Source organism: Microtus pennsylvanicus, chromosome 6, assembly GCF_037038515.1.
Source record: "Microtus pennsylvanicus isolate mMicPen1 chromosome 6, mMicPen1.hap1, whole genome shotgun sequence".
Classification (NCBI taxonomy): Eukaryota; Metazoa; Chordata; class Mammalia; order Rodentia; family Cricetidae; genus Microtus; species Microtus pennsylvanicus.
In genome coordinates, this window is record NC_134584.1 from 29480058 (window position 1) to 29507672 (window position 27615).

At 43.9% G+C, this 27615-nt stretch overlaps 1 protein-coding gene across 2 annotated transcripts in view; it reads left to right on the forward strand.

Moving 5' to 3' along the window:
* Egflam (EGF like, fibronectin type III and laminin G domains) overlaps positions 1-27615 on the forward strand; it is a 160475-nt gene that overhangs the window by 65857 nt on the left and 67003 nt on the right. For both annotated transcript variants that reach the window (XM_075975936.1, XM_075975935.1), the window contains exons 3-6: positions 345-428; positions 10575-10692; positions 11701-11836; positions 25523-25689. In XM_075975936.1, coding sequence (XP_075832051.1) covers positions 345-428; positions 10575-10692; positions 11701-11836; positions 25523-25689 — 505 coding nt within the window. The remainder of the gene's footprint in view (positions 1-344; positions 429-10574; positions 10693-11700; positions 11837-25522; positions 25690-27615) is intronic.

Sequence of the window (27615 nt, forward strand, 5' to 3'; positions counted from 1 at the left end):
GTTCACTTTGCTGAAATTACTGCTGTCTTTTGTCAAGTTGACATAAAATGAGCAAAGACAAGGACTCATCTACAAGCATGGGAAATGAGTGCCGCATGAAGGTTATATTTTGGGGGAAGAGGGATGAGCTGAGCCCAACTCTACCCATCCTTCCTCACTGTAGGAGTCTTTCTCCATGCCTGAGCAAGCTTATGACCCTTCCAGAAACTACCCTTTATTCCCAGAAACTTAGTACTTATGGGGCAAGGGGACATACCTCAATACCCCCACATTTCTGTTTATGAACCTTTGATCTTAGGGAAATGTTATCTCTGTTCTCACCAGGGTTTCTCCTTCTTTTCAAGGTGTTTGTCTCCGAGGTTGGTTCAGACAAGTCCCTCCAAGAGCGGTCACATAATGTATCTGTTAGCCAGGATACCGTAATCATTGTGAGTATTCCATGTAGTCACTGGGGTGTTTGGGGCTTTGGGGAAATGCAAATCGATTTCTGGCTTGCTGTATATACTTCCAAATATAATAACAAAGGTTTCTGTTGGCATTCTCGAGTGTTTTCTGTGTGCACTGCTTCAGTAGCATGGTATCTCCTTTCCAGAAAGGCAGGCATTTGAGGAAAGGGTCCATCCCAGACACATTCCACTTCTTCCCTCAGTGAAATCAGCCACCTGACCGCCCCCCCCCAACCCTCCACTATTCTTTTCTTCATAGCATTCAAGGGTGACATTTTTGTAATCTCAATAAAACTTTACAAATAAACATGGCACATCTGTGTGTTCCCAACTGGCTGGAGACAAGATGCAGAAGAAAATGAGATGTAATTTGAAATGTATATTCACATGGTGGGTTGTTTATTTTATTTTTCCCAGCCCCGCACCATATGTTGGCTCCTCCTGTTTCCTGTCAGGGTCTTTCAGGGTGAACTTTTTTGCTTTTGACTTTTTCTGGTTCGTTTCCTGTTTGCCCCTTAATCTGAAGGCTGGCGCTTCGGAACAGCTCCATAAAGCAGGACACCGGCTCCGACAAAACAACACTGTCATGATGGTGGTGGTGGCACTGTCTGTCACTGCCATTTAATAAGTGCCTGCTGAGTTCAGCACAGCCCGGAACCTATTTGTCATCTTCGATAAGCCGCTATTGCTTATTAAGTGTCTGTCACCGCCGAGCACCGTCCCTCCTGCTTTATGTTTGTTTTTCTGTTTAATCTTCACAACTCTTCCGTGACCTCATTCTGCTGACAGGAATGCTGAAACAGAAAGATGAAGTAACTTCCCCGAATCATATGTTAGGAAGAACCAGCATCTCCGCACACCTTGGGCGGAGGTCTAAGCCACAGACCTGACTTGTCTTTACACAAGCTCTCACGGCCTCTATGGACTAGCTACGCATTTCACCTTGCTTGTGTCTTCCTGTCAGCCTCCAACCTTCAGCTCGTCAGCCTCTGAGGCCCTCGGCCTCAGTCTACAGTTCTCTCTGTCCTAAGTTGAAAGATTCTAAAGTTCTGCCTAATTCTGTCAGTTTCTAGTTCCAGCATCTTGCTGGTGTAACAACTGACATAGTGGCTTCTGTATGTCCACCACAAGGTAACATGCAGTCCCTGTTTTGGGACAGCATTCATTTGGGTTAGCTTCATTTAGGAAATCATCTGGAACTTTCCATAAGCCCATTGATCCAGCCAAAGAGTAGGCTTTTTACCCAGCTGTATCTCCACATTCTCCTATCACGCAAGGCTCACAGTTCTGCCTAAAAACAAGGTACTGACCACATGGAGCTTTGAAACCAAGAGTCTGCTCAGCACAGGGGACCTGGGCTGTGCCTGCGACTCAGTGAAACCAACTTAAGGCAGGTGTAAACAAGAAGACCAAGAGGTGAGGCACAGGGCTTCTGGGCCTGCCCCTCCCATTTGCAGGTAGACTGTTGGCCAAAGCGACTTTGTCTATGTTTTGTGTCACATGGAAGGAATACAATAATTGGACTGTAGTGAGAGCAACCAGAACTCTGTCTTAAAATCTCATAACGATATTAGATGCCATGCCCGATGCTCTGATGTTGACTATACACCCCCTGTTATTTACATCCAGGCATTAGGGTGTCCTGTCAATTTCTAATATTCCAGTAATAACTGGTATAATGGCTTTGGTATGTCCACTGCAAAATACATGCAGTTGCTGTTTGGGGATGGCATTCAGTCTTAGAAAAATTCAGTCCATCCGGATGGCATGTAATTCCAGCTACATAGGAGGCTGAGGCAGGAGAATGTCGGTTTAAGGACTATTGGGCTACAGAGTGAGTTCAAGGATACACTGTAAGTTACTTATTAAGGCCATCTCTCAAAAAGAAAGAAGAAAGAACAAGAATGGAAAACATAAAAGGAAAAAAAAGGTGGAGGTAAAAACTCAATGATAAAGTACTTTACTTGCATGGGAGAGGCCCAGCATTCAAACCCCAATATGCAAAACAAAACAAAAAGAAACAAAACTTATATTTACCCTGATAAATCAGTAAGAGAACAGTATAAAACCAAATGCCATTGACCTGATATTTAAAAGACAGGATTTAAAAGGAAAAGATAAATATTGACACAAGAAGTCAAGAGATAAAACTTAGGGTTGAAATTCGAAACAGAACTTTCTAAAAAGTTGGATTCAAATGAATACCCTTTCAGTGGGAGAACTGGTTTGGACCTTACAAATGGGCATGTGTGTGTGTGCACATATGGCCAGGTGCCTGTATGTTTGGGTGTGGGTGAGGACGCTTGTCCAGTACACGGTACTCGAGTGGAATTAGAGACTATGTGGAAGCGCAGAGTAGGAAGGCTTGCAGGATGGCTCTCCACGAGCTCAGATTCCTGGGCTGCCGCAAACCAACTGGGCAATCTTTCTGAGTCTCAGTCTCCTGCCGATAAAATAAGGATTCTAATTCTCCTCTTGGCCTCAGATGGTATGTGTGGTTCCCAAGCGGTGTGTCAGACAGCCCCAGAGGTCTTCAGCAAAGTTGTGATGTTTTAAAACTTTAGGGCTGGCAAGAAGGCCTGATGGATGAAAAGAAGTTCCTGCACAACCTGGTGGCCCAAGTTTGTTTCCCCAAACACGTGAAGGCGGAAAGAGAGAACTGACCTCACAAAGCTGCCTTCCGTCCTTCATGCATGTACCATGGCATGCCTGCCACCGCATATATATCATCTACACACACACACACACACACACACACACACACTCTCATAGACTTTTAAGGAAAACAGCAACATCTCTGCGAATCAATGTTAAGAAGGAGTTTGGATATAATTCCTTAGTAAATGGGCTGTGGTGTGTTTCTTTTGTTCCAGAGATGCTACAAAATGTTTCTGAGAAATTATGTGTGCCTGAACGGAGAGAATTTGGGACCTCTGTGCTTTATCAGCCTATAGCATACAGATGTGGAGAGAACTAAATGAGGCGATGGCTGAAGCACTCTCAGCACTGCCGCACAGAATGAGACCTAGGAAGGGTTTAATATAGTTCACGTGGCAAAGAAAGGAGCGTATTTGCCTCTGCCACACCTGTGGGACGAGGCCAGCGCCCTGTGGGTTGCATTTAGCCCTGCAAATTTTTCTTCCTTTTTAGTTCTCTTTTGCTTTCCCTTCTTTCTCTCTCTTCAGGGACCTTGATCATCAGGCAATTTTTATGTCTTCAGGAGACTGAAGCACAATAACAGTCCAGGATCAGGGAAAGGGAGTTCTCTTTACCAACTTGTTGAATTCTCTACACCCCGTCATCTTACATAAGGCCCACCGTAGATAACTAATCCCAGGGTTAGCAAGTGGAGTTGTGACCATCTAAGAAGGACATTGGCATCTTTATTCCTGGTGTGTTATCTCACATGGCAAAGAAAGGCTAAAGGGCTGAAGTCATTTGAACTCTGCTCTAAGATTACGGGAAGCTGATTGAAAAGGAGAAAATATTTAAACCCCGTGAACAGCATACTGGGGAAGCCCCCCAGCCCCAAACCTCTTTCATCCTTACTTTAACTTCCCCAGAGTATCCTTAGAGTAACATAGGTCCCATGGCCAAAAAGAAAATTGACTTGATTTTCCAGCTTGAATTTTAGGTAGGGAACTAGGTTGACACATGGTTAGTCGGATTTAAATGATGCATTTAAAGGGAAGAAACAAAGCAACAGATAATTTGACCAATGTAACCTGGATGGCAATGTGGAATCCCTAGAGATTGCTTGATAGAAGCTTCTATAAGCTTCTGATTTGGTTAGCCTTTTGTGTCCACTCTAGAAAGATGACTTGCAGCTCCACTTGGGAAAGCAAAATAATGAAATCAAGCGATGAAAACTTGACAATATTTTTGAGAATTAGAGCCAGAAAATAATGGTTAGACTGGTGAATTTTTTACATTCTGATCATGCATCATCAGTTAAGTGTTTGAGCACACACCACTATATGTATATTTATGTATTTATAAATTATACATGTAGGACTATACTAATATATTATGTACATTATAAAATCCCACAGAATCTTAACAGAAGAGATAAAACAGAAATAGGAAGGTCTGGTTTCTTCTGCTATCTTAGTAGTTTGTGTTGCTTACCTAGAGGCTCGGGGCAGTTCTTTGGACTCCACTGGTCTGCCTGAGAGAGAACATTGGTTTTTTTCAGGTCATATATAAAGTTAGAGAGAGAACACTTAGGCATTATAGGGGTTGTTTCTAGTTCCCACTCTCCCAGGTGAGCAGATGTGACCTTCAGCAAGGTCGCCAAGCTCATCAAAATCTCTTTGACAGCACATGGATAGATGAACCATGTTTCCTGACTGCAGCTACATTGGCCAATAGAGGGCATGTCGAAAAATGCCTGTGCATCTTAGAGGGAAAACACCAAGAGTATAAACTCTCTTACAGTGCTCAGGAGAGATTCCACACCAGGGGGATTGTAGCCCCAGGTTCTCTTCCATCCCATTGATCATTTCCTGTTTTAAGATTGTTTTTATCTACACGTGGTCTCTCTGTCTCTCTTTCTCTCTTCCTCACTCTCTATCTCTGTCTCACTGTGTGTGCAGGCATTAGATCCCTGGAGACTCATGATTGTGCAGGTGGCATCGATGAGCTCTCTCTATCCTGCCTTCGACCCCACTGCCCTCCCAGCCTTTTGTTCCCGCGTCCCCATGGTCTGAAGTTGCTAACTGCAACAATAAGGGATTCTTTTATGAATGAGGAGTGAATGATATGAAGAGAGAGAGTCCTAAGATCAAATTGTAAATAGAGGGAGTCTTAGGACACTGAAGGGCATTGGACTTTGGATAACCAGAGCCTAACCTTAGATATTAGCATGCTATGTCTGGCGAAGGAGATTGGAAAGACTAAGTGATAGGATGTTTTATAATGGAAGTTAGAGTCACTGTTGCTTGGGATAGTGGTGTGGTTATTGATCTAGCTTCAGAATCTATAACATGTGGATCATAGCACTCACCTCTCAAAGCTATTGGATGGGTTGAAGAATACAGTAGTGTGCCCAGATCTTACAAATTCCAAAATACTGCATAAAAATATTTGGCTAACCCAGTCATGAGATGCAAGGGTGATGCCATGGCAGTCCACGAAGAGGACAAGAGTCTCAGGGAAGAGATATCTTAGTTCAGTTACTCGAACTTTCTCTGTGAGCTCAGTGAAATTAATGACCTGCCTTTTAAAATCTCCTACACATGTGTGGTGAACACATATTCATTGACAGATGGTCTTGGTGTTGTATAGACAAAGGATGCAACTTTAGGAAGTGATTTTTTTTTTGCATTCCAGAAAAGAATAGACAAATAAGAACCAGGGTTGTTTTGCAGCACCCAACTTTGCCAAAAATCACACAAAGAAGAAGTGGAGAGGGAGGTAGGGAGGCTGCTGGGTTCACTCTGGCTTCTCCCAGAAAGCATCTTCAGTGCAAATGAAGTGTAAGAGAGAGGAACAACTCGGCTTGTTTTCAGACTTTGACGAAGCAACAGAACAGAGAAAAACCTTTTTTATTTAAAGAACAACATATTCAACATTTTCTCCAGTTCCATGAAAGGCTAGAGTAGCAATTACAGGATATCCAAGGATAGGCCTAGAAAGATTTGTAGAATTGTCTGGTATTTTACTAATGATGCAACAAAATTCTGAGAAATTCTGTTTGGGAGAAGAGGTGTCAGCAGAAGAAATGACAGTAAATCACCGCCTCCAGTTCTTTCTTCATGGCCCCAACTTCTCAGCACTCGACCTCTACCAATGAGGCCACCTGGTTAGCATGAAACAGTTGCTCTCTGTCTCTTCCCTACCGTGTCTAATGGGCAGTTTGAGTCCTTGCTAATGCATATATGCCACTTCGACAGATAGAATTTTTCTTGGTTTTTATTTCTGATACACTCACATTTCTGATCTATGAACATTCATGTTCATAGTTAAATTAGTAATCTAGATTTCAGTGTTTGTAAGTATTTATTATTGAAATAATAATAAGTGAATAAATAATAAGCATCACAAAATATCTTCAGTATGGATATGATTCCATTAGAACTCGGGTTTTAGAGTCATAGTGAGGCGGGCTTGGATCAGTACTTGGTCACTTACTAGTATATGTTCCGAGAAAATTGAATTAAATAAGGGTACATGCTCAAAGACAAACACAAAGAACAGATAAAACATCCACCAATGGTAATTAATGTTAGTAAGATTTGGTATCAACTCCTAGCAAAATCAAGAACAATCTATGAAACGATATAATTTTACTCCATTTTCATATATTTTGGGGACTTCCAGGAGAAAAGTTTCCTACAGCAAAAGCCTGTGAACATTCACTTGGTGTGAAAGTATTTCCTCTCAGTGGAACAAGCCGGGAGTGTCAGTTGGGAGAAGAGCAAAACCTAGGTTTTGGACCCACACACTCACTCTAGACTCCGCACCTTTCAACTTGACCTAAACCCTGGGATAGAAGGTAGGGGTAGGGTTCTGGGAAGACGAGCAGGAGGGGTACCATGGACACAGACCTCGTGTGCAGCAGAAATCCTCTGTGAAGGCGTGTATAGGACAGAGAGAGAAGGAGCAAAGGAAAGACTAGAAACAGACATCTTCTGGACTGCCGTAGCAGTGGCCCGGACAAGAAGCCAAGGGACTGTGAGATAGAAATGGAAGAATGGGGTCAGATCTGAGGATATACATGGTTGAGGGAAAAGGACACTCAGCCGTGACTTTGGAGTTGTTGACTGCAGAGCCCAGAACATGGTTGCTCTCTTAATTTGTTTTGTGCTGCTAGAACAGAGCATCGTGGTAAATTTATAAAGAGGAGGAATTTATTTGGCTCATGTTTCTGAGTGCTGGATGTCCAAGAGCACCACAGCCACACTGCTCAGCATCCGGTGAGGGCCTCCTTGATGCCTCGTCCCGTTGTGGAAGGTGAAGGAGCCCGAGAACGTGAAAGAGTGAGAGGGGCCAGCTCACCTCAATTTATACTTTCCAATATTTATGTATTTATTTTTGTTTGTTTGTTTGAGACAGAGTAGCTATAGCCCAGGTTGACCTCAAACAAACTACTTATGTACCTTGACTTTCTGAGCTTCCTGCTCTCACTATCAAGAGCCAGTTCCTTCAATAACCAGCCTCTTTCTGTAATCACTAGCCAATTCCCACAGTACGTAATGGAATTAATCCATTCCTGAGGGCTCTGTCCTCATGATCTAATCACATGGGACGTGGCTCAATCTCTAGCACTGCTGTATTGAGGATTCAGGTCTATATTAGTTGATGAACGTGAACTTGAGGAGGATGCATTCAAGCCATGGAAGGTGCTATTGATCATGATGGAGGGGTCAGTAGTTGAGGCTCTTGCCTTGATAAGGTAATCTGCTATGCTGGGACATCCTGGCTCTTGATTTCTTTCTTTCATTTCCCCCAAATTGACTTATTCATTCATCAGAAACCCCACATGAGCACGAGGATTGTGTCTGGCAATCGTGTGCTAAGCCCTGTGATACCAGGGGAATAGGACGTTCCATCCCGTCCTTAACCGGGTTGGGAGAAGGTGACAAATGACAGGCAATTGCAATACAAGGTGAGCAGTGATAAAATTGAGGCTCACCAAGGACACCAAAGATGCCTAGAGGAGGGGCATCTAACCAGACTGACGGACGGGGTAGAGAAATGAGGTAATGTCTCAGTTGAGTCATGAAAGATGGGCAGGGTGAGCCAGGCAAGAGTAGCGAGAAGGACATTTCATGGAGAGGAGCAGCAGGTTCAAAGGCCCAGAGGCAAGGAATTGAATGGCATAAGTGTGATCGCTGCCAAGTTGTTAGGTATGACCGGAATGTAGAATGCCAGAGGGGGCGATGGCATGGAGGATGTTAGGTGGATGAATCGGGGGAACACACATAGGCTGTGCTAAGAGGATTTTAAAGTGCAAAGTGATAGGATCCGATTTGAGGTTTAGGAAGGTAACTTTAGCATAGCAGTATGGGTGTACGGTCAGTGCTTGTGGTAGACAGCATCAGACTATTGTCTTCATTGTGAGGGCTTAGATCTAAACGACTATTGGCATAAAAATAACATAGACAGAGTCCAGTGGAATGAAGAAGGTGTCGTCAGCTACCCTGATCACTTACTGGGTGATGGAGAGGGAGGAGGGCGGAGATGTCAGTGTCAAGCTGAAGCTTCTAATGATATTGTGAATACAAATAGGATGTGTGTGGCCCCAGCTCTCAAGCAGTTCAACGGTTTACATCCTGGAAAAGCAGTAACAGTTCTCAGGGCAAGTTGGTTGTCCCTTGTTCAAATGCTTCGGATCAGAGCTTCAGATTTAAAATATTTTTTGGACTCTCTCTCTCTCTCTCTCTCTCTCTCTCTCTCTCTCTCTCTCTCTCTCTCTCTCTGTGTGTGTGTGTGTGTGTGTGAGAGAGAGAGAGAGAGAGAGAGAGAGAGAGAGAGAGAGAGAAAGAGAGAGAGAAGAGAGAGAGAGAGAGAGAGAGAGAGAGAGAGAGAGAGATGAGATAAGATTGAGATAGGACCCAATTATAAACACAAATCACTGATGTCTCATCTATTCCTAATCTCACAGTTTGAAGATAATTTCAGGCAATTTTCTTAGTTCACAAGCAGTTTTGTCTGACTTGTCCCATGAAGTCAAATATATAACTTTTGACTTTTGATGCCATGTTAGTGTTAGAAAAAAATCTTTGGTTTTTGTCATTTTGGATGAGAAATGTTCAAGCTATGTGTATGTAAGGACCAAATTAGTGGCAAAATATTTAGTAGGTGTGATCACCAGGTTTAGGTGGTCCAGAAAGGTGTGAAGGAAAGAACTGGAACCCTGAAGTGAATGATGAACCTAAGTAAGCAGAGGAGAGTCATTGCAGATCCCGGACAGTGGGTACCACAACCTGCTTCTTGAACATGACCTCTGTCCCAACTACAGTGTGTACAGTACTGTACACATGCGATCCTAATGCTATGACAATACAATGCAGCTATAAGTCCATTGCTGAAGAAGCTGGGACTCAGGAAGTTGAGTGTGAATAGCACAGATAGAGAAGGGTGGGGAAATCAGGGTTCAGCCAGAACAGGTTGGCTCCCAGCTGGCGCCTTCCCACAGCACTAACTATAGCTGCACCTCCCACTTAGCACTGTGGAGACATGCCTCGTTCTGGAGCCGAGGGAGCAAATCTTCAGTGGGCTTTCCACTCAGTGTTTCTGTGAGGAAGTTCACATGTGCATCCATCATTAGTTCCAGCAGTTCTCAGGGAGCAGGCAGCATCAGCATCACTATCAGCATCATCTAGGAACTTGTCAGAACTGAAACAAATTCTTAGCCATTCCTCATGCAGGACTCCAGAATCAGGCACTCTGGGAATCAAGACCACAATTTACCTTTAGAAAGCTTTCTGGGTGATTCCATCCATTTAAAATTTGAGAACCAAGATTCCCATCCTTTATTCTATGGGCACAAATAAAAACTCAAGTTTGCCATGTGGCTGCTCCCTCAACATGGCAACGTGCAAACGGAAAGAAAAACCAAGGCATCCCTGAGAAGTCCCTTTGTGAGCCGCAGCAGCCTGAGGGCAGCAGGTTCGGATAAGCTCCGGTTCTGGATGCCTGTGGATTCTGGTGAAGATTAACCCTCCACCGGTTCTGGATGCCTGTGGATTCTGGTGAAGATTAACCCTCCAGACTTGAGAAATACGTTGTGATGTTTGTCTTTGTGCAAATATTGTAACTGGGTCAAAACCTAGATAGAGCAAACCGTCTTTGTCCCAAGCAAGTACCCAGAGATCCCAAGATAGAAACCTTACAGAAACGGTACAGATCGGTGGTTCTGAGCCTTCCTACTACTGCGACCCTTCAGTACAATTCCTCATGTAGTGGTGACCCCAACCATAAAACTATTCTGTCGCTACTTCATAACTATAATGTTGATATTGTTACAAATAATAATGTAAATATCTGATATGCAGGGTATTTGATTTGTGACTCTGGGGAGGAGGAGGATGCGTCCGACCCCAGAGGTTTAAAACCGCTGGTCTAGAGTGTCCAAGTAGAACTCCTAATTTTTTGGCACTTTTCTTGTTTGATTATTGACAGGAGAAAGTGATTGGAGATTTGAAGCCAGGCACCACGTATCGAATGAGCATAGCTGCTTACAGCCAGACTGGCAAAGGGAAGGTTAGCTATCCTCGGATTGTGACCACTTTGTCTCAAGGTAAAATTCGGCTCAAATCAACTAATGATGGGAAAGGACCTCCATTTATTTATGCATTCACTCAGCCAACATCACGTGCCAGAGACTATCTTGGGCTCTGCGAGGCCAGTGGTGGCCACAGTAAGCATGTCTCTGCTCTCTCAGAACTCCGCAGGGTAAGGCAAGACACCGACTGATAAGCATATAGTAACAGACTGTTAAATAGCCCCACAGGCTGCAGGGACTTAGCACGTAGGAATGCAGGAAGAACTCACTGAGACAATCAAAACGGAGACTAGCGGGTGGGTCGGAATCAAGACAGTGAGGAAGGCGAGAGAGGGAGGGGAAAATCCAGCAACTGTTCATTCATGCGACGCAGAGGTGGACACTGGGTTACAGTGCTGGGTCCTCTGCAGCTACTGTGCACTCTGTGCTCTCTGGCGAGATGTGACGTTAATCAGTCTCCACTGTACGTCAGGAAGTGCTTAGAATGGTGGAAAAGCCCTCCGGGCCTAAACAGTAGTGTATATAAAACCTGAAGGTGTGGAGGTCTGGACGTGTGGACAGTAGCACGTACCAGGTGACGGGATCCTTTTCCCAGGTGAGGACACACGCCACCTGTCCTACCACTGATCATCAGTACATACACAAAGCACACAGACAGAAGTGTTGGAAAATAAGCGGTAGTAACGATGGGTATTCAGTTTCCTTGGGGTTAAGTACCAATTACGACATGGAAGCAGATGAGCCATTGATAGGAGATGGGGCGTGGCAAATGATTCTCAGGGGTACACATCGTGGGTCACAGAGACATCAGAGCCAACTGAGCTGTTTGCCAGCCAGAGGTTCTGGGAGGAGAGAGGCAATAGTAAAAGAAATCGTAAAAGTATCAGTGCTTTTTATTGTTTGGCTTGTGCTTTGATGCCATACCAAGTAAATATGTTTCAGTAGTAGAATGGGCGCCTCTTTTTGATGTATCCAACCTCTCCATCACCGGCCAAGTCTAGCTGTGTCTGTCATCCTGTCTAGATTTCTGCCTGCCTCCTGAAGCACCCTTTAAGCCACACGTCCTTGTGGTTTCTGATTCCGAGGTGGCTCTCTCTTGGAAACCCAGAGAAGATGAAGAAACTGCCCCAATTCAGTCCTACTCTGTGGAGTACATCAGGTAAGTCATAGGGCGAGTCACAGACCACAGCTGCACCACAGTTACTCCCTATGTGGTGTTAATCAGAGTATGGGATCTTCACTGGACTTCAGCCAACGTGTGTTTAAGGTGGTCCAAAGTCGTCGTGGACCAGGATAGCCATTAGGCCAGCATTTATGCCTGAATATCTTTGATGAGTCGTCATTGGTGACACCATCTCCTCTACTTCTTCTCTAGCCACGGTTCTGAAAGTTCTTTCTGTACTGTTACCAATAAGCTGGTCAGCATTTCAGGCTTGAAACTTGCCCTTCTGACTCTAAAGTACTGTATTTATATTAAATATTTGATGGCTTTTCTCAGAAGGAGAGGGAAGAACTCTTTATATACAAACACCATGCACTGTGCCTCCCAGATTCATATTTCCTTGGGGCAAGTTTCTGAGTTGGACTTCAGCTCTCTTCCCTTCTACCTACATCTTAAGTTCTTGTTCCTCAGTTTGATAAACTGTAGAAATTTATGTAGAATTCATGATTGTCCATGCCTTTGTGCAGCTTGCTTTCTTTCTTTAAAGAAGAAAAGTTGAACAAAAGGAATCCCCAATGCAAGGTCTTCAGCCTGAATTTGGGTCTCCATCTGACTCTGGGTAGAAGCTGAGTGAATGAAGTCGGTCTGCCCTACATTAAAAATTAGGGGCTCCTCTGAGGCCTCGATGTTGTGGATTCATAAAGAGCCTAGGCAGGACCTTGTTCCTCAGGCTTTCTGAACCCAAGCCAAAAGGTTCTGTCAAGATTTGATGAGTTGTTTTTCTGTCTTGACCTCCCGGTTTATTCCTGGGCTGTGGGAAACAGACATTTATGTCTTCGGATCTTGTTTTCAGGCAGGACTTGCTGAATGAATTCCAAGTGGCAGAAGCAATAACATATCAGCTTCTGTGACTAGAAAGTCCAGTGGCAAGGCTGAAGTCAGGGAGCACTAGATCCATGCCAGCTCAGCAGTCTGTGCCCATACATTGCTCTCCTCCATTGATTGATTTTCCAACAGACTTTCCCATACCCTTAAGTTTTGTGGTCTTCAAGCTTAACAAGAGAGTATGGATTTCTTTTTGGATCCAGAAGAATTTTGATATGTATTCTGACTAGCCAAGTCTCGGTCCTTTTCCATTTTCCTAGCTCATCACAGTAGCCAGAGTAGAGAGAATTTATGAACTAATCAAGCCCCAGTCATATTGTAGGCTCTGAAAGAACCATAGGTGTGTGTGGGGGGGGGGCAGTCAGACATGGAGTTTGTGGGCTGAATGTTCAAAAGGTGGTCATCTTCAAAGGGAAACAGTTCTTGGGAAGTGACAAATGGATGATAGGAAAACCTGGAAGGAAAAAAGAGGAAGGAAATAAAGACAAGAAGAAGTGAGTAAGGAATGAAAGGAAGAAGAAAGAAACGAGGGAAAAGGGAATGAAGGTGGAGAAGAAAGAAGGGAGGAAGAAAGGGAGGAGGAGGGACACTGTGGCAAAGATCAGACCCAGGCTCCTCCCTGAAGGTAGCACATAATCCTTTCAGCATACCTGGTAGGCAAAGGCTGGTGTGTGCCTAGACTAGAGATGATTCTAATCCTGGTTCTAATGCGAGTTAAATGAGCAATACTTGAGGTTCTCAGGCGCCAGTTTTCTCATTTCAAAAGCCTGGGGGTCTTTAACACATGTTTTAGTCCCACAAATAAATTAGACAACACCAACAGAACAAAATGTAGTACTTTAAATTTTGAGAAAGGCAATTTTTTTATCATCGGCTTGCAGATCATCTGTTCAATCCCCTGAAGGAGGGTGGATCTCATTGATGATTAGTTTTGTGCTCAAATATACATTTTCTTCAGCTCAGTCTATGTCTGATATGTTGATTTAAAAAAAATGAAGTAACAGTGTCCTAGCCTTGCATGCACACTGGAAGTGGAAGATGAAAGTATGTGTCTTCAGAGCTAGAAGCCCCAGGAGCGAATGCTGCTCCCTCAACTCTCCTGTGTGCATGTGGCCCTAGACATGCCCCTTCCATCCAACACCTCTCATAGCTTTCAGTGCTCACAAAGCACAGTTTGAGACAAGGATCTGGGTACAAGAAATTGGCTCTGAAGCCAGAATGAGAGCAGAGACTGTGATGCAGGGAGAGGAGAACTATAAGAGTGTGTCACTGAAGGTAAGGGCGCCTTTCTTGGAACCTTGACTGTTCCACAATATTGCATGTCATAGAGGTGCTGGAGTAGATTTGAACACTGGTAGCCATTGGGTTAAGTCACTAGCTGTAACCTCAACCAAGCTGGGTAACCCTGAGAGTCTGGCTGTCTTTAGCCAGAAAATACAGATGTTCAGAGAAGGAAAAGGCAGAAGATGTCTCTCCGCACTTAGAAGAGGGCCCCACCAAGGACTTTTTATGTTTTTACCCTGAGCCACTTAGAAATGATCGCAATACCAGCCATCTGTGTTTAAGGAGATAATGCAAAAACCCTTAGAGAAATGTGGTTAAAGGAATCTTGTGTCTCTAGTGTCAGATGCCACTATGGCAGCCAACATACTCCCTCACCAGCTGCAGATATAAAAGCCAGAAAGGCCCAACTTGGATCTGCATATACTCATCCTACCCATGGCCTGGCCCCTCAGGCTACTGTCACTGTCTGGCCACCACTGGAAAGTCTTTGCTGCTGTTGTTCTCTAACCACACAGTGCTGAGAAGGAGCCTGTGAAATGGCTCGGCTGGCAAAGGAGCTTGGTGCCAACCCTGAGTCCAAAACCCTCGTGGTGGAAGGGACAAACTGACTCTAGAATATTATCTTCTGACTTCCACATGTGCATGCTCAGGTGCACACATACAAGCCTTCGTGGGTGCACACTACACACATACACACATAAGCTCACTCTAAAGATGTAAAAATAAACAAATTAAGGCTATCAATGCAGTATGCATGGTGAACCTTCGAGTAATCTCAGTATTTGTGATTCACTTGAAGGCTCTGACTGCAACTTCATCCCAGACCCCAGATGGAGTGAACCCTGAGATTTAACAGTCTTCTGAAATAGGTGACCCCGCAGTTTTCTTCCCGGAACTTTACTCATGACAAGAATTCACAGCAATGACCGGATGAATGACTGTAATATTTAAGAGGAATGTGGCCTGTGTTGGTTTTTCTGGCCCTCAAATGTTAGCATTGAAGACATTTGAGATTTCTTTTATTCTCTCTTGCTTTGTTGCTCTTGTCAGCTGAGAAAGTCCCCCTGTTTCTGAACTACAGCACTAAAGAGCTATGCTAATGCCACCAATTTAGAGAGAATGGGAAAGAATAAAACACCACCACCACCACCACCACCACCACCTCACAAAGTATTTAGGAAGTTAAGGTGCTCTAGTATCAGATGCCTCGAGAAAAGAACCAAATGAGCAGAAAGAAGCCTGACTGGTTTGGATGTCAGGTGAGGCTCAAGTTAACAAATGATGCAGGGACTCCTTTTATTACTTTACTTTTAAAACTGAAAATCTCAGAAGCACCTTGCAGACTAGCACAAGGTCCCAGAAATTCTGCTAGCCATTAAGGCCTCAGACTTAGACAGAAGGGCTAAATATTTTTGCAGAATTAAGACCCTGGGTTCTACAGGTCCATCCCTTCAGACTTCAGTTCTTCCTTCTGTGATGGTTCCTAGTGAAATCCTGGTCGGGGTGGTGGGAGTTGATATAAATTGAATTGGCTAGTCTGTGGGGTCACTGGCAGTGGAACCAGGATTTATCCCTAGTGCTTGAACTGGCATCTAAAAGCACATTCTCTTTGGAGTGATACCTTGCTCAGCCTAGATATAGGGGGGAGGACCTTGAGCTCATCTTGAAGTGAAGTGTCAGACTTATTGACTCCTCATGAGAAAGAAGCCTTACCCTTTCTGAGGAGTGGATGGGAAGTGGGGGGAAAGTGGGAGAAGCAGGGAGAGGGGAGGGAGGGAGTATGGGGATAGCCTTGTAAAATGAGCAAAGATTGTATTAAAAAATTCTTAATAAAAAGGAAAAATAAATTAAATTCTGATGTAGCAGCTTTGGGAGACATTTGTTAGCTGCAAATACAAAAGCCTGCTCTCCTCTGGCCCACCTAGGACAAATCGCCAGTCAGGTGTATCATTGCCCCATTCCATCCGCCTGTCATTTGATTAGTTGAGACCAATATGTAAACAAAGAGCAACTGAGAGAACTGAAGGTCAAGCAGATTTTTTTTAATGTGATGACTTAATGGTTTGGACTTCACACCACAGTTCATTTTCATGGGGAGCAAAATTTGCATAAAGCTCCCTGCAAGATTGACGGTGGAAGCTCCATGGGGTATGTGGGGCTTTCTCTCACTCCTGGTCTATGGGATTGTGTGTCTTCCCTTAGAACCAACTGCTTATCTTGCAATCTTCAGGTCTCCAAACGGCCCTTTAGATAGAATTCAAGGGTCTCTGTTCTTGGCTGGAAGATAACTATGTTCTTCCTTTTGACTTATGGAACTCATCACTGTCTTCATAAATCAGTGATGATTCAAACCACAGAGGCACAAACAGTTCCCGGGACTTCCGTCAGCATCAGATTGGTCTTTTGTTATCCCGTTACAATTGTTGCACATATCTCAAAATAGCATCTGTGTTTATCATTACACTAAAATTATTACAGTGACTGATGTTCATTGCTGGGTTCTCTTATTTAACATTTAATAATATAGTACATATGAAAATACTATGCTTATTACTTAGATTATTGCTGTCATCCTATTGGTTGCAGTCTTATGTTTAAAACTTTGCACATGAAACCATTCTAAGAAGGGGTCCATGGGCTTTGTCAGGCAGTCACAGTGGCATTAGAAGGTTAAAGACTGCAATTATAGGCCAGGGGTTGGCAGGCCTTTTCTTGAGGGGTCAGATAGCATTTTTGCTCCACCAGCAGTATGAGGTCTGTCTCCGCTACTCTGCTATTCCACTGTCCTAAGAAAGCACCTGTGGGCTTTAGGACTCAGTGATGTGTTCCCATAAAGGTTGACATCTGGGTTTCCTTGAGCATTGTTAGGGTATCCTGTTATTCCTAATATTTAATTCCCTCAAACACCCCTATGAAAAGAGTCAAGTGAATGTCTATTCATACAAGCCCATGTTATTAACATGTGTACAGATCACGGGCAAGAGATTTAGAGGTGAATAAGCTGTGACTGAAGATTTTGGACAGTGTCATGAGGGATATAGATGAGCATAGTCCAGAGTGGTGAGTGACACACCAGGGGGAGGGACACCGGCTTCGGGGAATGTGCGCTTGGCATCCAAACTTATTTTTTAATCTTGAAAGTTTTAATCAACGCATCAAAGTTGCACATATTAGTGGGCGACCCAGTTTTGAAGATGTCTGGACTGGCTTCTTACAGTAGCTAGGAAGGAGACATCAGAGATAGCTGCGGAAAAGGAGGAGGGAGCAGTCTGAAAGGCTTAAGCTAGAGGAAGCCACTTAAGCAATGGCTTAGAGGCAAGAAGAAAATGTTCTCGGAATTGCTTAGAAAGCCTGGAGCTATGTGTGGTAAGAGAAGAGTAAGCCGGGGTCAGACCAAGAAAGGCATTAAGAAAGAGTTTGCTTTCTATCCTGAAGGGAAAAGGGAACCACAGAAAGTTTTAAGAGGGAGAGTGATTTCAGTATTTGCATTTTGAAAGACTATGCAGACTTCTAAAGGAACCTAGAGACCAACGGGACAAAGTCCCAATGATCTAGCTTGCAGTCTAGAAGGGAAGACAGAGAAGTTAAAGAAACTGTATCTGAAGGTGGTAATCAGTGTGGTAACCAGCAGAGTTGGGGTCCAGGCACCGGGAGATTTTGGACACCTACAACACTGGCACGTGAGTTGAGGCTCACGAAGAATAAAATGGGGGAGCTGGAGATCATCTTAATTCATCAGTGAATCCAATGTCCTTCAGCAAATGTTAAATAGGGGACTCATCGGAGCTTTGAAATAGGCCAGATGTATCTGGTGGTACTGTAGGCTTGGTCCACTCTACCTCCTCTGCCCTCCCGACCATTGTGTGTGTGTTACTATGTCCCCTGGAGTGTGGCTTTCTGCTCCAACAAAGTCTGCTCTCTAAAACAGTTCCCTGGTGTGAAGTAAGCACTTTGAGCCCAGTTTCCTAGTTCATGTGTGTAAGATGTTTAAGTTTCACTTTCACCTCAGCTTCAAGGGCACCGGTTCTCAAATTGTGAAAGATGATGGATTTGAAGGTACTTGAACTAATTGGGGAGATCCTGACCACCCATTTTCCAAAAGGAGGTTGCGATATAATAAAAAAAAAAGGGGAAATATGAGAGAAAGTCACACAGGGCATAAACAGGGGTTGTGAAACTTGTTTCAGTTGTGTATGTGTGTAAGAGAGAGAGAGAGAGAGAGAGAGAGAGAGAGAGAGAGAGAGAGAGAGAGAGAGAGAGAGAGATGTTTATAGGGTTCCTGTACCCAGTGCATTTTTCTGTGGGTCATAGAGAAAGCATTGCTCTGAATCATTGAATAGAATCATTGAATAGATTGAGGTCAGAGGCAGTAAAGTCAGTCCAGCTGCCTACCCTGTTCTGGAAGTCACTTATTACTTAAGCTTCCGTGACTGATGGCCACCTGCCTTTGCCCCTACAGCTGTTACTGCCGGGGTCATTCCTCCCAAGGCATGCAGCTTTATTCCGAACCATTCCTCTTTGACACCAAAAGGCTTTCCTTCTAATGAGCTGCCATTGGCGTCTCTGTAAGAAGCCATTGGACACCCGATCCCCAAGTGGAAAACCCAGAAGTGTTCACATCATCACGGCAGAATACAGTCCCTTGTCTCCTAGGCTCACTACATCCTGTGCGTTTAAGCCCAGCAGCACTCATCCTTTGAACTCTGGCTCTAGTGGTCAAGGGCCTGCAGAGTGAACAACATAGAAAACCACTTCCTGCTCGGAGCTGTGTGCCTTTCCAATAGCACATGACCCTCAGAGTTCATAGGGAGCATGTGACCACTCCGAAAGTCCAGATTAGTGTCTTTTCTGTGGTAGGTTTTTACTCTATGGTTCCCCCATAAGTCTACTGAGTTGACTTGCTTAAAAAAAAAACTAACATGAGTTAGTTTTTGTTAGTGTCCTGTTAAATTCCATTTGACTTGGCCTTGCCCTTGCACTTACGCTGAGATAATTTCAAATTCTGTCACACATTTAATGGAGAGTGTCTTAGGGTTACTATTGTTATGATGAAACACCTTGACCAAAGCAACTTGGGGAGGAAAGGGTTTATTTTGCTCACAGTTCCATATAACAGTCAAAGGAAGTCAGGACAGGAACTCAAGTAGGGCAGGAACCTGGAGGCAGGAGCTGACGCAGAGGCCATGGAGGGGTGCTTCGCAATAGTTTGCTCCTCATGGCTTGCTCAGCCTGCTTTCTTATAGAACCCAGGACCACTCAGCCTAGAAATGGCACTGCTCACAATGAACTGGGCCCTCCTCTGTCAATCACTACATTTTAGAAATTTTAGAAAATTTCCTAAAGGCTTACCTACAGCCTGATCTCAACTGGGGCTCCCTCCTCAATTGAGTCCCTGATGATGTCACTTGTGTCAAGTTGACATAAAACTAGCCAGTACAGAGAGTTCATGTACCAAACAAATATCTGTATTTCTTAACATCCTTTGGATTGTTTTAAATAAGACTCTTCTTCTTTTGAATTCAAGCTACTAAGATCTTTATTAATGCTTTTTTAACTTGGTCATGTAAAGCTATTTTTTTTTCTTTATTCCCTTGAGAATTCCACCCACCACCATCGACTTTTTCTTCTTCTTAACCACTTACACTGTTGTTAGGAACCCATCACCCACGTCCTCTTTTGCTGATTTACCCATTTGAACTTCTCTGAGATGCGTGAATAGTCCAGGCAGGCTAATAATTTAGAAACTCATTAAAACAATAATCATTAAATACTTTGATATATTTATTTAGGGGCAGACCATCTAAAAATAAATTATCTTTTCTTTCTCATTTTCTCACAAGATCTTCAGTAAAGTGTTTCAAGGTGTTTGCAGTCCAGTTTTATGATGTGCTGGTATGATTCCATCCTGCAAAGGTCCTGGCAGAATTGCGTGTGTGTGTTTCTGTTGGGGGGGGGTTCACACACTCGTGTGCATGTATATGTGTGTGGGTGCTTGGGCTAACACACAAGCACCCACATATCTTGGGCATATGTTGGTTTATATGTCCACACGCATCCTATTAGTTCTCGTTGCTGTGAAAAAACAATGCCCGATAGAAACTTCACAGTTTGAGGGGATTGTCCACCATGGGGTGGAAGGCATGGTGGTGACAGGCGTTAAGCTGTGGTGGCAGGAGCTTGAGGCAGGCGGTCACATGGTATCCACAGTCAACAAGCACAGGGAGATGGAAATCGTTGTTCTGTTTACTTCCTTTTTCTTCCACCTGGGGCTCTAGCTAGGGAACGGTGCCATCCCCATGAAGAGAGGCTCTTTTCACCTCGGCTGGACCTCTCTAGAAACACGCTCATAGCCAACCCCTCTTGGGCAATTCAAAATTCTGCCAGGTCCATCATAGGAATTAGCTATGGTGTTCACCCACTTACTTTCTTAGAAGTCTTCTCTGAGTAACATTGAGATTGCTGGTGAGGGGTTGATTTTGAAAAGTCAGTTAAAATTAGAGCTCATATTTTAAAGTGATACTAATACCGTAAACATTCTATTTAAAGATAAATTCTGTAAATGTACATGAATTAACCACATTGTTAAGGTAAGGCTATGAGAGGTCCTTTGAATGTTGTCCCACTGACTGGGCTGCCACCTTGAAATTTTTATGTATTTCAAAGATCTCATCTGTGCTAATAGTTTCTTCAAGAGAACCAGAAATTTAAAGTCATTTGCAGTGCTGAGAGCAGAATCCTTGGAGAATTTTACAATTTCCCAAATCTTCATTCTTCTTGTTTCAAAAATAATTATTTAAGGTTCAGCTTTATCAAAACAATATAACTAACACTCATTTTTATACTTCGTGTTTCTCTACTTTCTGTAGTATTAGCAATTATAATAAATACAAAAGTCCCAAATGAAGCCAGCTGTGGTGGTGGGTGCCTGTAGCTCCTGCACTCTGGAGGCTGAGGCAGGAAGATGAACATTCAAGGGGATTCTGGGCCCCAGAGTGGGGCCTTTTCTCAAGCATGCATGGAGAAATCACAAGTTATTTCTGGGATAAACCCAATTGGCTTTTGATAAGTCAGGTGCTCGGTTGGAGGAACAAGTGCAGGGCAGTGGTTAGACAGAAGTTGAGACAGAAAAGCTTGACTGTGTATGGAGAAAGATGCCATAGGCTTGCTTACCTAGCCATCGTTAATGTTTTCCTGTTGTATAGATTAAACAGACATGCATATCAGGGATGTAGTTATTCTTTGGGCTATCCACTTACCCACACGTACTTGGTGCCTAACAGCTTACATGGCACATATGATGCTATTTGAATCTCTCTTCCACCCAAGGATTCTCCACTGCCCTGAATTTGTTCAAATCCAAACACTTTTGTAATTTAATTTAAGTTCATCGCTGTCCCCATGGACTTCCCTCAAGAGTTCAGCTAATGTTGAACAATTTAGATGCAGTTCTTGGGGCCTGGGGAGATGGCACAGCCGTTGAAAAAGCTTGCTGTTTAGTTCCCAGCTGTTTAGTTCCCAAGTAAACTTGCTGTTCAGTTAGGCGGCTCATGGTCACCTGTAACTCCAAACCCAGGAGATCTGATGCCCTCGGCTAGCTTCCCTGACACTTATTTGTAGGTGGAACGTACACACACACACACACACACACACACACACACACACACACATAAATAAAACTTCAAGTACAATTCTTAAACTATGCCCTTTTTCTCCAACTTCCTCCAGATTCTTTGAGGTTCTGTTCCTGCACTGACTCCCATATGTGCTGTTCCCCCAGTGACATTATTAGCTCCCCGAGGTAGGCTGCCTTTATACTCCCCTAGGAGCCTCCCAGACTATAACTCCTGTTATGGACCCTGCCAAGGCAGCCACCTGCAGAATTTCATGGCATCAAGAAAATGATCGTTCACCAAAATTTTGATTGGCAATGGGCAAGGTGGTCAAAATATTACTAGGAAAGAAATAACAGAAAATAAGGTTCTGCATCTTCAGATTAATTATCCTCTTTCCATGTTTGCAAAGGGAGAGCAGTAGATCTGCCTATAAGCTCCGAGAATCATAATTATCTGTGAGAATAGCATTGAAGCGAAGGGACTTTACTTAGAAAACTAAAATAAGGCCTCAAAGAAAAATCTTGCTTATACTTTCTGGAAGCTCTCAAACACTTAACAGGCTAGACTAGATCATAGCGTTGCTAGTGGTAAGAAATTTTTCCCACTAAAGTGAACCACTGAGTGAGTATGCCCTGATTACTTCAATCGACTCCTTGAATTTTGAATAGTCATTGCTGACTCTTGTGTGCTCTACCCATATGCCTTTGCCCAATCCCTCCAAATGCAAGCCATGGATCTCATGGCCTAACCCCTCTGGACCTTGCACGCGCAGTGTCTTGGGAAGTGCCGCAGGTGTGAGCCCCTCTGATGGCTGGCTCTCTGTACCCACAGCACATCCTCAGTCACCTTCTCTTACCTTGGCCTTTTCATCCTTAGGGAAAGTGTCAGCAGAGTGTTGCTATGGTGACTTGACTGCCAACATTGTGGTTAGGATAAAATTCCCCCTAGTGGAAGAAGATAAAGCTATTGTTGAGGATGGTTTAAGACAATGCCCCTGTCAGGCTATCTCTCTCCACCTCACCTTTGTACTTTGTGCTTCACGAGACTCTGGAAGCAGTGAGATGGAAAACCCGCTACAAAACCAGAGGCAAAGTGTTAAAGGTTTTGAACTGCTATTCAATCACCGTGAGCTATATATTATGAAATTAAATGGTAATGATTTCCATCATTTTGTTGGAAATAGGTTTTTGTGTGCATGAACTGAAGAGCGAATATAAAATCCTCCCTCCCTCCCCCACCCCCACTTTTGCATGAAGATGAAGATGGCTAGAGATATTTGCAGGTAGCCCTGGGTAAACAACCGCACACCCAGAGAAGAGATTAGAGTTCTTTCCTCTGGAAACAGCACAGGGGAGCTTAGCAAATAATGGGAGAGTTTTATCGAAAGCCCACATCTCTCCTGACTTCACTTTTTAGTATCTCCAGTGGCTTTCCTCTGTGAGGTGATTCTGTGCTAACGCGAATTTGTAAATGAGTTTCTTTCACTCACTCAGCTTTTCTCTTTGATGATAAAATCGTTTTAGAGAAGAATTCCACCTTTAGGACAAGACAGAGAAGAACTGAACCCTGCTTCCTCCCGTAGGTGCCCTGTGATTGTTTTTTCTTTGTCTCCAGATCAGACAGACACTGTTGGGTGGTGCAATGCTTAGCCACTTGGTGTGGTAAACCTGAGGAATATCCGTTTCTTGACTCTTTAGTAAATCTCTCTAGTGAAAACCTAGGCAAGCACATTTAAGAAATGGAGACCATCCAGGCTTCTTTTATTTCTTTTTCTGACAAGTTCTACACAAAAGGCAAATACCAATGTGTTTTGTTTTCCTACTCTTTATAGACCTGTGGTAAGGGGTGTTGAGCACCAGAGAGGGCCAGAGAGTTACCTGAAGGTCTAATAATTGCTCTCTGTCCACCATCACCACAGTTCTTAACCCAGCATCAAGTGTTTAAATTTAACCTCATCTCTTCAACCCAAGGTGTCCTCAACAGTTCTCAGCTGTGACTTTGTTAAAGTTCCTGCCCTTTCAAAGATTTAGTTTCTCTTTTATATAAAAACAGAAGCAAAAGGTTGAGATGTTTGCTATTAGTGCCTACTACAGAAGCTGGTTGGAGACTGTAAATGGGTTAAGGCAACAGGGCAATGTTTGTTACTTTGAAACACTTGGTAAGTACTGACAATTAGCATCCACCAAGACCCTCCAGTTAGGCCCCCAGCTGTGCACTGCTTTTTTTTTTCTTCCCCCAACTTTCACTTTGCCTTTCTCACTACCTACAATGTTTTTCCTTCTTCCCTATTAGCTAAAACATTCAGATAGAGCTACACTGTCCAAAAGAGATGTAGAGCAGCCCTATATGACGTTTATGTTTTAATTGTGGCATTATGAAGGTAAAAAGAGACAAAATAAATTTTAAAAGTGTTCAGGATGTATTAATTTATATGTATGAGTGCTTTGCCTGCACGCGTGTATGTGAATCATTCATGTGCCTGACATCCCCTGGGACTAGAATTACATACAAGTGGTTTTGAACTATGGCATGAATCTGGAAATTGAACCCAGGCCCTCTGCAATAATAAGTGTTCCTAACCACCAAACTAGCTCTCTGATCTATGTAAAACAAATTTTAGTAAAAACATTTTATTTCTCTATATCCAAAATATTATGTCAACATGAATTCAATATGAAGATAAAATAAATGTTATATATATTTACAAAGGAGATAATTTTCATTTCTTCTTTCAAAGCCTGTGTGCATTTTGTACTTACAATACCTCTTCATTCTTGCTGGCTATGTCTCAAGGGCTCACTGGTCATGTGGGTTAGCAGTACATGGGAACTGGGGATGTGCAGTAAACAGCAACTATGAGTTCTTTTTTTTTTTTTTTTTTTGGTTTTTTCGAGACAGGGTTTCTCTGTAGCGTTGGAGCCTGTCCTGGAACTAGCTCTTGTAGCCCAGGCTGGTCTCGAACTCACAGAGATCCGCCTGCCTCTGTCTCCCAAGTGCTGGGATTAAAGGCGTGCGCCACCACCGCCCGGCTCAACTATGAGTTCTTAACTCCAGAAGTAAATAAGTCCTGCCGATAATGGATGGCATATATTTATAGCATGATGCCAGAGAGGATGCTAAGAATGTATATTTCATGTCATCTTCATGGCAGTACCTTTATCTAGGTCCCTGTATTTTTCCTTTTACAAACAGGAAAACTGAGACATAAATACATTAAGGGACCAGCTAGTAAATAGCAGAGCTCCGATGTGAACTTGGCTCTATCTATCTCCAGAGATTATACTGGCTTTGTGCATGCTGCCTCATTGATTGAAAGACTAAATGACGACCAGCCTTCTCCACAAGGCCCTCAAAAGGACATGTGAAAATTCAGCGCATTGACACAGACATATTTTATAAAGACTATGAATGTCTGTGAACAGAGTCATCATGGGCGTTCCCTTGGCGATTCACGCCGTCAGTCACCCTGTAAAACCTGTATTTGTTTACTCGTGAACAGATTGCCAAGAGATAGAATCTCTGCTCTCCTGACCACTGGGGATGAGACTGCCAAGTGGGAGGATTGTTTAGGGAACATCTGGAAAAATGAAGTTTCTGCAGATGAACTCTCCCATGTGGGGTCTTTTCATCCTAGTCAAGGTCAAATAGGCAGAAGTAGACGGTCTCTAAGCAGCGCTTATAGCTGGCCCTAAAGATGATCTACTTGCTTTTATTGGCAGACACTTACAGTTGGTGACGTCATGGTTTAAAAGCAGGACCACTTTCAGATAGGAAATGTTAACTCACTTTTTATGAGCACTGCTCGCAGAGTGAAAACGGTGTTAGCTACCGGTAGCCAGCAAGCCTCTTTTCCCTATGGTATTTCTGAACTGTTGCTTTTTTTTATTTTTAATCATTAAAGGCCAGATTTTGACAAGAGTTGGACCACCATCCAAGAGCAGCTGCAGATGGACTCCATGGTTATCAAAGGCCTTAATCCAGACACCAACTACCGGTTTGCTGTGAGAGCCATGAATGCCCATGGCTTCAGCCCACGCAGCCGTCCCAGCAAGACCATCCGAACCCTGGGTGAGTTCTGTGTCTGTCCTGAAGACCATGAACAACCATGCCACCGTGGTTGCCTCTCAAAGCCTCACTTGCCTGGGGTTTCTTAGTGCCCAACAGAGGAATAGCCTGGGACAGGGCTGCCCTCGGGTTTCCTCCTGCAGCTTTCCCCAGACCTTTCAAGGTTCGACTCACCACAGGGACGCAGACTATTTCTGTTCCTAGGCAGCCAGGAAAGGTTTATTTTTGCATCGTCCTTGGGGAATATGTAGTTGGTTTTCGTTCACAATCACAGGGCAGTGGTATAGCAAATGAGATGTGTCCCCTGTCTCTCCCTGTCTCTCATCTTTTAAGAAGGTGAGCTCATCTTGGAATCCAAGGAGGGGGAGTAAGATTCCCCCGACCCTAGATTGTTCAGGGTCAGTGGTTAAGGACTTTCAGCAGAGTGGGGTGGACCCCTCTCATCTCATGACTTGGGAGGCTGAAGCGGGAGGATTAGTCTTAGTTCAAAGCCAGCCCGGGCTACTTACTAAGAGTCTGTCTTAAAAACAAACAAACAACACAAACAAAACAAGAGGACCTTCAGGTCACATCGGTCCTTAACGTGGTGGTCAACAAGTCTCAGAAAATATGTTAGCAGGCTATCACGTGACTTGGGGGACTAAGTTGACTGTTTAAGTTCTCATGGTACCTCTGGGGATGGGGAGGAAGCTTAGGGCAAAGGGGAGCAAATAAACTGAGGATTTTCTTAATGTCTCTGGTTTGGGGGTTCAACAATGATGTCACGTGATGTCAAAAGTCGTACTCCCATTAGAAGGGTTCAAGGAAGCTAGCCAGGCCAGCTTGAAAGTCTTTGGGCTTTGAAACTGGAGTCACATTTACATAAACCTAGAACCCTGGGTAGTGTGGTCTCAGAAGTGAGGCCCGAGCACATTTTCCTTTGAAAGCTCTGTCTTTTCAACTGAGCCTGTGAATTCTTCGGGAAGAACCCTGCAGCTGCTGCAGGCCCTGTTTACCCAAGAGAGGGGCTCTGAAAGGGAAGTCTACCCTGGGTAGCTAGTTTCCCACTGACTCGCACAAAGCCCTACTTTTGTTGTTAGGAACTGAACAAGCCACACACACACACACACACACACACACACACACCCATCTCCTCATAAAATACCCACATAGCTGCCTTCCAAGGCTATTGTTATTTCCAGGAAGAGATCCACTAGGTCCCACAAGTCCTGGGGATTCCCACTCTTCTAAACATCCTGTAACCTTTGATGGTGAAGTTCCCTTCTTCAAGTTGAATTTTTGGGGTGTGCAGAGAGGCCTCACCTCCAAAATGACTCCCTTTCTTCCTATTTCCCCACCACGCAACAACAACAATGGGACAGTCATTGTTTCCCCTTCTTCAGAATGGAAAAGCTGCCCAAACAGACTCTTAAAATGAAGCCCCTCCTTCCACAAACCACGCTAGCAATTCTACTTCACGGGCAGGCTGCCTTCCATTCTTGCTAAATAAGTTGTCTTCTGCCATCTTGAATAACCAAAAAGAGGGGATAAGGGGAGCTAGGGGCTCACTGTACTTCCTGTTAGGCTGTCTTTGTGTATGTTCTCTCTCTCTCTCTCTCTCTCTCTCTCTCTCTCTCTCCCTCTCTCTCTCTCTCTGTGTGTGTGTGTGTGTGTGTGTGTGTGTTTTCTTCTCCTTCCCAGCCTTAACTTGAAGCTTTTCTGCTCTACACCGTTCATCTGTCCACAGTGTTCTCTACCTCAGAGTGAAGATAGGTGCTGTGCTTGGCTCAGGCTGACCTTGGTCTTGACCTTGGATGTGGGAGTGTGCCTTAGCTTAAGGAACAGATGGGTGGGTGGGTAGGGCACTCTTTCAAGATTTTCTTTTTTTAAGATGACTTGCTGATGTGGTCTTTGAGGTTCTGATCATTCTTTTCCCTCCATTTCTTGATC